The sequence below is a fragment of the Ixodes scapularis genome, unplaced genomic scaffold (genome assembly GCF_016920785.2).
Source record: "Ixodes scapularis isolate PalLabHiFi unplaced genomic scaffold, ASM1692078v2 PGA_scaffold12__126_contigs__length_90152505, whole genome shotgun sequence".
In the NCBI taxonomy this organism is placed as follows: Eukaryota; Metazoa; Arthropoda; class Arachnida; order Ixodida; family Ixodidae; genus Ixodes; species Ixodes scapularis.
Window position 1 is genome coordinate 71,360,125 of NW_024609838.1, and position 11,181 is coordinate 71,371,305.

Sequence of the window (11,181 nt, forward strand, 5' to 3'; positions counted from 1 at the left end):
TATGTCTTGGAGACGTTTTCTGGGATCATTAGATTGGTCATGTTGACGAAGCGTTTATTTTCGTCCTTCATCCTCTTTTTCTTTTTCGGCATGTGGTTTATACATGCCGTTCACTCTCTCTTGCCCTAGTTCTCCGCTAAATCAATGAAGTAGTTGTACATAAACTTGACTTGGGTCAGTGATAAAAATGCATCGCATACGTTCCTGATGTCGAGCTTGAAGAAGCGTACTTGCCTCCAAGTCTCGGAGCGTAGCATTTCGCAGCATCGCGTTGCTGTGGCTCAGCAGTCGACGCATCCTCATGAAGATATTTTTGATTATTTCTCAAATTTTCATTTTTTTCTTTTCAAACTCAGGCATGGGAAAACTCATACAAGGAAAAGGAGAAAAAAGAAAAGAATAAGCAGTTGTTAGGATTGCGCTCTCTTACAACGAGAAGACACCAAGTTGGCGTCATCTCTAAGGTGGCCCCCGGAACCGCATTTCATTGGAGTGAAGTTTCTGCACTATTCGCGAGATGAAATTTCCGCACTATCTATAAGAAATGGCGGTTGTCACATTAATAAAAGCTTTACAAGCCCATAGTAAAAAAAAAAAAAAAAAAACGATGCGCAAAAAAAAGCAAAAACAAAAAAAAACATACGGAAATTGCGAGTCTTCCACGTGTGGGGATTCCTGTGGTCTCCCTTCCCCGATGGCTGTAATAACAGCCGCGGGTCGGAACACTCGGCCTTCTTCGCCATTAGCTCCGACCTGTTCGTGAGGTGGAGGGCCGCCTGGCTTGGGGGGCCCTCCTCTCACTCTCTCCCAGGGGGACCTCTTTCCGTCCCCCCCTCGGATGCGAATCACTGCTGACAGTCGAGGAGGTTTCGCCTCTTGTTTTCCCACTTTCGGGAAACGGACTCGTTCGGGTGACCGCGAAAGAGATAGGACGTGTGTCGGCAACTTCTCCGATGCTTCCACGGTCTTGGCTCTCCGGAACCCCGCGTCTGGCCAAGTAAGGACGTTTTCTTACCTTGCCGGCGCGGGGGTCATTTTGGATGGGGACATTGTAGTTTGTTTTAAGAGTGTTCCAATAAATGCTCTTGGACTTTGTCCTTACTCTGGTACGTGTGTCTTCTCTTCCGCTATATTCGAGAGAGTGAGACAAGGTAGTCGATCATTGGCACCGACGGAGGTAATTTATCGAACCGACCCGCGGTAATGTGGCCCTAAACGCTCGTCGATATTGCCGCGGAGATGTGGGGACCGCGCTACTAGGTTTGACGTCTCCTTTGAGATCGCCACCGCTGTTGAAATAATCCTTTGGTTCCTCTATCGGTACCCGTGTTGGTAGCAATATCCCACACACGGTAGTCCGAAAGATGGCGCCAGGATGTTCGCTCGTCGTAAGAGATCACAAGACTGCACAACACACTCGGTTGTAACCCAAACGCAAGTGTGTGAACCAGCCTTTACTGGTTTACTTACCTGTACGGTTGTACGCCTTTACAGTGTCCGGGCTCGTCTGGACCTCGTCCAACTGGTACTCTGTTTGGCTAAAATCATATGACATTGATGAGAATGCGAATGCTCAAATATAGCGTGAAGCAACGCGGGAATTTGGGCAAATGGATTCATCGTTAGAGTTTGAAAGTAGCGGCAAATGACAAGTTCGGCGACAGGACGCCAGAGAAGCATGGGATGTTTTGTTGCTTTGGGTCAGTTCAAGACTTGTACGGTACTAATTACAAGTAATCAAATGACCTTTAATCAATCACTTTTTGGATCAATTTCGGATCTACCGTTACCAGTATTTCCTTCCCCTCCTAATGGTACCCTTTGTTTGTTAATGATTCCTACAAAGGAATCCTTGAAAACAATTTTCGACCGGAGAACAGTTTACCAAAGTTGGTGAATTAAAAAGATGAGTTTTTCATAATTCGTTGATTATAATCCAATAATGAACAGTAGGAAAGACCCGTGTTCAAACGGGCAGAAAAATCTGTTGTTTTGAAATTCTGAAGTAACCTAAAAGGTAACAGTTAGGTTGCCAAGTAACGGCCAATTACTTTTCTTCGCAAGTAATCTAATTAAATACTTTTTAACTAGGGTTAATTATAATTGTAGTTGGTTACATTTTTCGAGTAACGCGTAAAGACTGGTCAATTCACCTGTATTGAAATAGGTTGCTTCTGAAATAAGAAATATACATGTGAAAGATTGCCGTTTTATTGTTTTCCCCAATTGTAGGGTTCTCGTCCGATTCCCCAAGCCCCGGTCTACGAATGAACGTGACACAGCAAACGCACAGCTCTCGGCAGAAGGGGTTTATTCCACTCACATTCTGCTGGGGGTTTCGGGATCGGGAGAAGTGATCGAAGAGGCCTGGAAGGGGTGCGCCGCCACTGTATGCTGCATGCCGATCGTCCCTGCGGTGCTACTCCACACCGCATCCTGGGAACACCGTCGTCGAGGGTCGAATCCGGGGTCTAAGTCCGGACCATGTCACCGGGCCTCGCCCGAGCCGGCGGCGCGGTCACCACCAGCGCGAACGTCCGTCGTGGCCCGTTTCCCGCGCAAGAGTCCCCTTTGCCAATCTCCCATCGTCCCAGCTTCCCCCGCTGTTCTCGCCGTCATCCCGTACCAGACCCGGCCGGAGCCTCTTTTCCATCTTGGGCGGTCTCTCGCTGGAGCTCCCCGTCTGGCTCTGCCGTAGCACGTGCAGGGCCTCGGGCGCCGACGCTGTCCGGGAGGGGGGGTCCTGGATGTCCACCGCCAACGCCGCCAACGTCTTCAAGACGGGCCCCAAGCTGACAAGACCCCACACCCTTTATCTCATGATCCGATTACTCTAGTGTTATCAGCAGAAATAAGACTTTTGTTAGTATCATATTTCTTTTACAAAAAGAACGCATAAGTAGTATATCTGCAAGAATGGAGTGCAGCCCGAACGTCAAAAACATAACTTGGGACACCCTATTTAGTGTGTTTATTAAGTGCAATTATTTCTTTCGTAATACTCTAGCTACAATTTTACATAAAAAATGCAACAGGACGTTAATTACATTCTAATATTTATGGCTAGGAAGTAGTCATGCCGAAGATGAAGTTTGGCTCTAGATTACGAATATTCAATGCGGCGTGATTGCGACGGTACAGGTTATGGGCATAAATCTTTGTCAATGCCACAAGGTGGTGTTTAAATACATTTCGGAACCATTATAATGACGTGGTTTACGATTCTGAAGCTGATTCTGAAGGTTTCCAGCTGAACGTAGAAGTATAACAAACCTGCTACTGGAGCACGTGGTGGACGATGTCTACACCACATTCGGGTGTTAACGATCGAATTCGAACCTTTCAGCAGGAGACCCACAAACGAGTACGTTTGCAAAAGGCCACGCTGGTGGACGGAATGAAGCTAACTACAAGAATAAAGAAAGATCCATTGATGGATCCTGAGGAAATGCGTTAGCATGTCCCTTGGAAAACGCTATCGATGGCCCCTTCACCTTTCTGTTTGGCTTTCTTTTCTCCTTTTTTTGGCTTCGTTACGGGGTCAGTGTTAACGTTTCCCGAAAAGGGACGGACGTGTATGGCATTTCCCAACGGTCGTGCTAACGCATTCCCTAATGATTCACCAATGGATCTTCCTTTAATTTTTTGCCGCCTACTTGGACCAGTGCTAGTACTTGATTCAGACTCCATTTGGTGGCACAAACCAACCCGCACACCTGCAAGTTCAGACTCGGCCCAGCATCCGCGCGCGCATTGCCTTCTGCCCCATGACGTCGTCTCTCTCTCTCGCCTTTGTCCTTCACAGTTCTCCTCCTCCTCTCTATACGGCGCGATTGCCTTTCTACTGTTGGGTCCACAGAGGGACGCCGTCAGCTTTTCCCTGTCATGTGGCTACTAATGCTATTGCATTAATAATACTTTACAACAATGAAACATTTATTTTTATTGAAGTCAGTTTAAGAGTTCGTATTTTTCATGAATTCAAGATTATTAACTCTTGAAGCGGATTTCAATAAATGCTTTAAGGAGATCTGTCCACGGCTACAAATAGCAACTATTTGTAGCCGTGAACAGATATCTTTACAACATTTACTGAAAGCATACCGCGGATGTTTGAGAAGTAGTGCGCCTACCTTGGATTGAGTTGGGGCATTATAGTATCTGATAGAGCGAGAACGGCAGGGCGTTTCTTTCCAACGCCCTGCCTCTAGCAAGTTCTCCATGCCTTCCGCCGTGCTTTGGCTGCGCGCGTGCGCTCGGGATGGACGAGATGTCGAAGCGTTGTCGAAGGCAGGAAGCTCGCGCTGGAGGCGGTACAAGTGAAGCTCCTCCCTGCCGTTCTCACCTTCTCAGAGACTACACGGGCAGAAACTGAGGGAGAGGAGGAGGCGAGAGGGGACGTCAGAACACCGAGCTCTGGTTGGAACGATTAGGGGGTAGACGAAAAGCCGGCTGCCTTTGTCTCTATTCCCTGTTCGACCGCGTTCTAACAGTGAATGAAGACAGTCAGCTGGTTTTCCGTTTACCCTCTAAACATTCCAACCAGAGCTCGGGGGTCTAACGTCCCTTCGCGCCTCTCGCCTCCTTTTCTCCCTCAGATTCGGTTCGCGTGGACTGAAACTTTACCAGCTATTTAATTTTATTCGGAATGCGATCAACTTGGGGCATTACTTCGGCCGAGGGAAATAGCAACCTTCCCCGCTGTACTTAGCGGGCAAATATTTCCGCTAAATTTCGCGGAGATATTTTCCCGCAAAACTTAGCGAGGAAGTTTTTTCTGCTAAACTTAGCGGGAACACTTTTAGCCAAATTTAGCGGAAAATTTTTCTGCTAAATTTAGCGCGGAAATATAGCACAAACCTTTTTCTGCTAAATGTAGTGGGGAAATATTCCGCTAAATTGAGCGGGGAAATTTTCCTTCTAAATTTAGTGGGGACATATTCCCTAAATTTAGGGGGAAATTTTCTCGCTAAATTTAGCGGAGAAATATTTCCGATAAATTTTTCGGGGGCATTTTTCAGCTAGTTAGGATTTTTTTGGGGCTATATTTAGCGGGCAAATTTTTTGCTAAATTTAGCGGAGAACTTTTTACGATAAATTTTGCGGGGAAAGTTTTCCGATACATTCAGGATTAATCTTTCCACTAAATTTAGAAGGGGAAATTTCCCTGCTAAATTTAGCGGGAAACTTTTTCCGCTAAATTTAGGGGGATACGTTTTTGCAAAATTTAGGGGCAAATTTTTCTGCTTAATTTAGCGGGGATACTTTTCCGCTAAGTACAGCGGGGAAGGTTTTCCACAAACTTAGCGGTAAAATTTTCCCGCTAAATTTAGCGGAGAAATTTTTGTGGGAAAACATTTCCGCTAAACTTTGCAAAGAAATTTTCCGTTAAATTTAGTGGAGAAATGAGGAAGTTTTCGTAGATCGTTTTCGCCGTCCCACAATGCCCTTCGCAACCCGCTACGCCACCCGAAACTCTACAGTCACGGCTATCGGCGCGCAGGCGCAGTAGCGGCTTCTTCGTTGCGGAGGTCTACGAAAACTCCCTATTGTTTTGCTAAATTTAGCGGGGAGATTCTTCCGCTAAAAATTGTGGGGAATTGTTTCCGCTAATTGTAGCGATGAACGTTTTCCACTAAATTTAGCCGGTAAGTTTGCCGCTTAATTAAGCATGAAGAATTTTTTCCACCAAATTTGGCGGGGAAATTTTTCCGCTAAATTTAGGGGGTAATTCAGAGGGTTTTCACAGAGCGGTGATTGCGTTTTTGTACGGAGTACAGGTTGGTCTTTGCAGCACATTCTCCCCAAAAGTCGGCTGGAAAGTACTTCATGAAATATTGGTGAGGAGAGAGCCTATTCACCTTGGTGAAACGGCTCCGCTCGATCGTCATTGTCTGGAGTTTCCTTTGCTTGAATCCTGAAAGAAAAGATAGTGTCCCAAATTTATACCTAATATTATTAATAGTAACAAAAGTATGAATTTACGTAGCCTCCCTTCCAGGAACATCTCTTCTTTTCCGGAGGGCTGTGTGTCTCGTGTTAATCTTCGTCATCCATGTTAACTTCTTATTATAATGCAATTAAATGCGAAGGTGCAAGCGAGCTGGACAAGAATGACAAAAATAAACCCTTACAGCCTTAAATCGCAAGCTTCACCCTTGTTGGTGTTAGACTGGTGGCAGCTGATAAAACCGGTTTGCTCTACCGACGTCTAACCCCTGGTTAGCTCAGTTGGTAGAGCGCTCCACCGGTAGTGGAGAAGTCCCGGGTTCGATACCCGAACCCGGGACTTCTCGCTCACCAGTCACCTAGCTGTGTTTGGGGATTTCTGTTTGTCCTTTGTCCCTCTTGTTCCCCTTCTCCAGGGTTTATTTTCGTTAACTTCTTGATCGCTTGTATCACTGTGGACGCCAGATTCGTATTGGGCAGAAATACAAAACTCAGGGTCCTCTGCATCCAACAGATCCCCATCGCTTTCGTCCAGCATTGCTGCAATTTCTGCGTCTGTGAGAACCTCGCTGTAGAAAACCAAGATAAAAAAAAAAAGCTTTACACCACTCCCAACTTTTGTCCACGAACGTGGAGACGGAAATGAGAACACCATTATTTCGTCACAAAACATTCCCTCACCTTCAACTTATATTTCAGGCAGCTCCTTGGGGTATCAGATTTATGTACACTCAATCACACTTATACCAAAAACGGTAAAAGTAGATAGAAATGCTAAAAACTTACCACGTGGAAGCTTCACACCGCTCGAGGTAGAAGTCGCCATTTTGTATACATGGCATTCCGGGCACTTCCGGTCGCCATGACAGTGGGCAGAAATCTTTTCCGGTTCGGGTTTTGTTTACATGTTTTGCAATGGCAACGCGTTTAGCAGGTTGTGTTCGTTCGGTTATTCTGCCCACATATTTTGCGTTTTCTGGGTGTTTACCATTTACGAGGATGCCGCAGAGTTTAACAGTCGGCTTCACAATTTTGTTTCTGTATATTTCTGCGAAATGACGCCGCTGGACGTAAGTGCGTCGATTGCCTGACACAGGCAACTATGGGAGGGAGCTCTTGCGAGTAGCTCCCTGTGCTTCAGCATTTTATATTACCGTTTAGTCAGTTTAGTCTTCTGAACATCAGGTCACAGGGAAGATGCCACAGTGTTGTGCAGTTGGCTGCACAATGCAGGCCGGGACCAACAGACTGTCAAAAGTTAAATTATTTAGATTTCCGAGGAACGAGGGACGCCGCCAAGCTTGGGCCGTCGCTGTTAAACGCGTTGGGTTTGTGCCCAATAACGATACAAGGATTTGCAGCAAGCCTTTCACAACTGGTAAGTACGAGTGCTATGTATACTTGTAGAGAAGATTACCGCTTTATTTTGTAAAGCTGCCACGTCCTCAGGCCTTCGCGAGCAGCGCAGCCATAAGTTTCGTTTTGTTTCAACTTCCTCTAGGATCACCATCTGACGATCCCAATCACCCAGACTGGGTGCCACACATCTTTGCTCATAGGGCTTCTTCATCACGGCGGAGCCCTGCTGCACTGCGGCGGTATCATCGTGCGTCGTCACGGATGCGACCCGAAGTGGCCGACGCGCCTGACGCGGCCGGTGCCCCCGACGCGCCCGATGCACCAATGGATGAGGAAGAGATAACAGGTGTGTCGTGCGAAACAGATTTGTCTAGCGCTGACATTGACACTCTTCTGGAAGAAAATAGGAGGCTGCAAATGGAAAATCAAGCTCTCAAAGAAGAAACAAAAACTGTGTATGGTAACGTCGACCTCAAGAATGACTCGGAGGTGGAGTTCTTTACAGGATTACCAAGCAGCGGAATGTTCTGGGCTCTGCTCCATTACATTCTGGCACTCTACACTCCAAACTTCAGTGCCAAGATACCGCACTGGAGCCAACTCCTGATGGTGTTGATGAAGCTCCGCCTCGGCCTCCTCAACAAGGACCTATCGTCCAGGTTTGGAATTTCTCCTGGAACTGTATCAAAAGTCTTCCATGCCTGGATTAACATCCTCAGTGTTGAGCTGTCTCCATGCATTCTCTGGCCTAAAGCGGACACAGTTAGACAGCGGCTCCCAAAGCTGTGCACGGTACCAATGCTACGGAACCTTCGGTGCATCATTGATTGCTCGGAAATCTTCATAGAGCGACCATGCACCTTTAAGGCAAGGACGCAAACGTTCTCGTCTTACAAACATCATAACACGGTAAAGTTCTTAATCGCCATTTGTCCAAGTGGAGGGATCTGTTTCATTTCTAAATGCTGGGGTGGGAAGGTGAGCGATCTGGAGCTCACAAGACACTGTGGGTTTTTGGACTTCATTCAGAGCGGGGACCTCGTGATGGCCGATAGGGGATTTCCCATTGAAGAACTTCTAGCTATTCGTGGGGCTTCCCTGATAGTCCCGGCCTATACACGAGGGAAGACTCAGCTAACACGCCAAGAAGTTGAAGTGTCCCGAAGGATCTCCAGTGTTCGGATACAAGTCGAGAGAACCATTGGTCAGCTGAAGAAGTTCCACCTCCTGCAGCGCATCATTCCTGTCTCACTTCTGAAAAAAAAGGGGGACAGGGGCATGGCAACGATTGACAAAATCGTCGTTATATGTGCTGCCCTTGTAAATATGCGCAGTTCAATTTTTGGCAAGAAGAAGGATGGTGGTTCTTGATCTGTTCTTCAAAAAGCATGCAGGATCTTACAAATGCAAACAGCAATAAACAACTTTTTTATTCACATGAACACACAAAGAGCAGAATGCGTAACTGACAGAAGAGAATATTGCAAAAGAATTGGAACATGCAGTGAGAAGTGAGAGTTGCTAGTTAATGGTGGCTAAAAGGGGCCTCCAGATTGAAAAAATTGTGCAGTGACAATTCTTCTGTAGTAGGAAAAGTCACATGCTATCATGCGACCCTTCTCTGGCTTCTTACAAGTGCAGTACACTGTCACAGCAGAACGTCCGCCATCTGGATCTAGCCGCCGCGTGACCAGCTCGGGCAGAATGTGTCTTAAGAAAAAGGATTCCAGCTTTGTCAGAAGCTCCTCCTACAGCTGCTCATCTCTTTGTATCCTTATGGTCACCAGAGAGCACTCCGTCCACACTACAAAATACCCCATCTGAAGCCCAGTGAGAACCATCTGGCCTTGTAACTGGAAATAATGTGCATGGTTTTCCTTGAGTGTCATGTCTGCGTCAAGATAGAAATCTTTGTCCTTCACTGTGCTTAGATGCACGTGTCTGTATTTGTACGAGCACTTGATCTCGAGCGTAGCCTGGGGGCAACATGCACAGCTGACTATCCCATCTGGGCTAGCTCCCAGGTACGGCCACTGTGGATTAACTACGAGTCCCGCCTTTGCAACACTAAAGTCGGGTCCATATCACAAGAGCGAATGACATTTTAGCGAACAGCGACATTTGAGCGAATGGTCGTTTTAGCGAATAACGGGGGCGCGCGTTAACCCATCCGTCGCGCTGCGCTTTACGCCGCTTCGCGGCGACAGTCTGCGGCAACTCATTACAAAAATATGAACTCACTTGGCCCACCCGAAAACGCCGCTTCGCGGCGTCCGACTATTCGCTAAAGTGTCGTTCGATGAAACGTGGGCGTTCGCTAAAATGTCATTCGATCAAGTGAGTGCCTCCCGGCCACGTAACTTTCGGCAAAAGCACCAAATCGGATGAGAAAAGAGTCGCGTTCTTGGTGTCATATAGGGTCAGGGAGGCATACTGACATGGGCGTACCAACCGGGGGGGCAAGGGGGCACTTGCCCCCCCAGTTCTCAGAGTGGGGGGGGCAAGGCATGCGTTTTGCCCCCCCCCCCCCCCCTGAAACGGCCGCCACTGGGCAGAGCAGACACAGGCCGGCGGCGCCCAAGGAATACCAAGGGCACTGCCCCCCGACCCGCGCGGGCATATTTTTGACGCGCAGGCGATACAAACCCTAGCAACGGTGCTCACGCACGCCGGATTGGCTGGTTCGTAAAGCCTTGCTCCACGAACAAGGCTACACGGTAACCTTACGGAATCCATCCGCGAGACATGGGCCGGACGGGCCGTCCAGACCAGGACGTAGGCCCTTACACAAAATGAAGTTTTGCTTGCTTGCTTGGAGATAGGCGCTGCCGCCGTCAACATAGGCAGCGGATGCAATGCGAGTTTCCGAAGAGGTAGCGTAAAAAAAAGCGTGCCAACTAGGACCTTTTAGGGTTCTTTCGCTTGTCCAATGGGCGGCACCCTTAAAGGTGCAGAAAAGAACCCACAAAAAGGGTTCTTTCTAATGAACCCTATTTCGGGGTTCTTTTCGGATCGTTTATTGGTTCTTCTTAATGAACCCTATTTTTGGTTCTTTTCAGAACGCTTCTGGGTTCTATTTAACGAACCCTATTTAGGGGTTCTTCTAGGATCCTTTTTTGGTTCTTCCTAATCAACCCTATTTCGGGTTCTTTCCCGAACCCTTTTTGGTGCTCTTGATGAACCCCATTTCGGGTTCTTTCCAGAACCCTTTCTGGTGCTCTTAATGAACCCTATTTCAGGTTCGTTCCAGAACCCTTTTTGGTGCTCTTAATATACCCTATTTCAGGGTTCTTTTCGTATCCTTTATTGGTTCTTCTTAATGAACCCCATTTGGGTTCTTTCGAGAACCCTTCTTCGTGCTCTTAATGAACCTTATTTCGAGGTTCTTTACGGAACCTTCTTTGGTTTTTCTTTATGAACCCTATTTTATGTTTTATTCGGAACCCTCCTTGGTTCTTTCAATAAATGCCGAGTTCTTTAGATTATGTTGGCGTTATTTTAGTAAACCATATTTTGTACTTCTAACCCTCTCTTATGACAAATGAGTTTTTTTTACATTCCTAGTTAGTTTTTAGTAAATCGTATTTTGTATTTCTTGCTCCACAAGGTACATTTTTTTCTACCAACCAAAGTGTATTTAGATTGTTCATTAATCGCTAGCACTGGGCCTTTTCGACAGGTTGACAAACATCAGTCTGGCCAGAGTCAACACACTTCATTCCTGTACGTAATTAACTAGGTGACAGGCAGAACAGTAAACATCATGTCCAATCATATACTTTATTGGAGTAGCAAAAATTGATTCTTCTGTTCGCAGTAAAAAAGCTAACAAAATTCGAAACAGTTTCAAGACGAGACGGGTATCACTGCCAG

At 46.8% G+C, this 11,181-nt stretch overlaps 1 protein-coding gene across 1 annotated transcript; it reads left to right on the forward strand.

Moving 5' to 3' along the window:
* The first annotated feature begins 7,569 nt into the window (after positions 1–7,569).
* On the forward strand, positions 7,570–8,679 carry LOC120846837. The gene has a single exon (XM_040218723.1). The coding sequence runs from the start codon at positions 7,570–7,572 to the stop codon at positions 8,677–8,679; it is 1,110 nt and encodes a 369-aa protein (XP_040074657.1).
* The last annotated feature ends 2,502 nt before the right edge of the window (positions 8,680–11,181 follow it).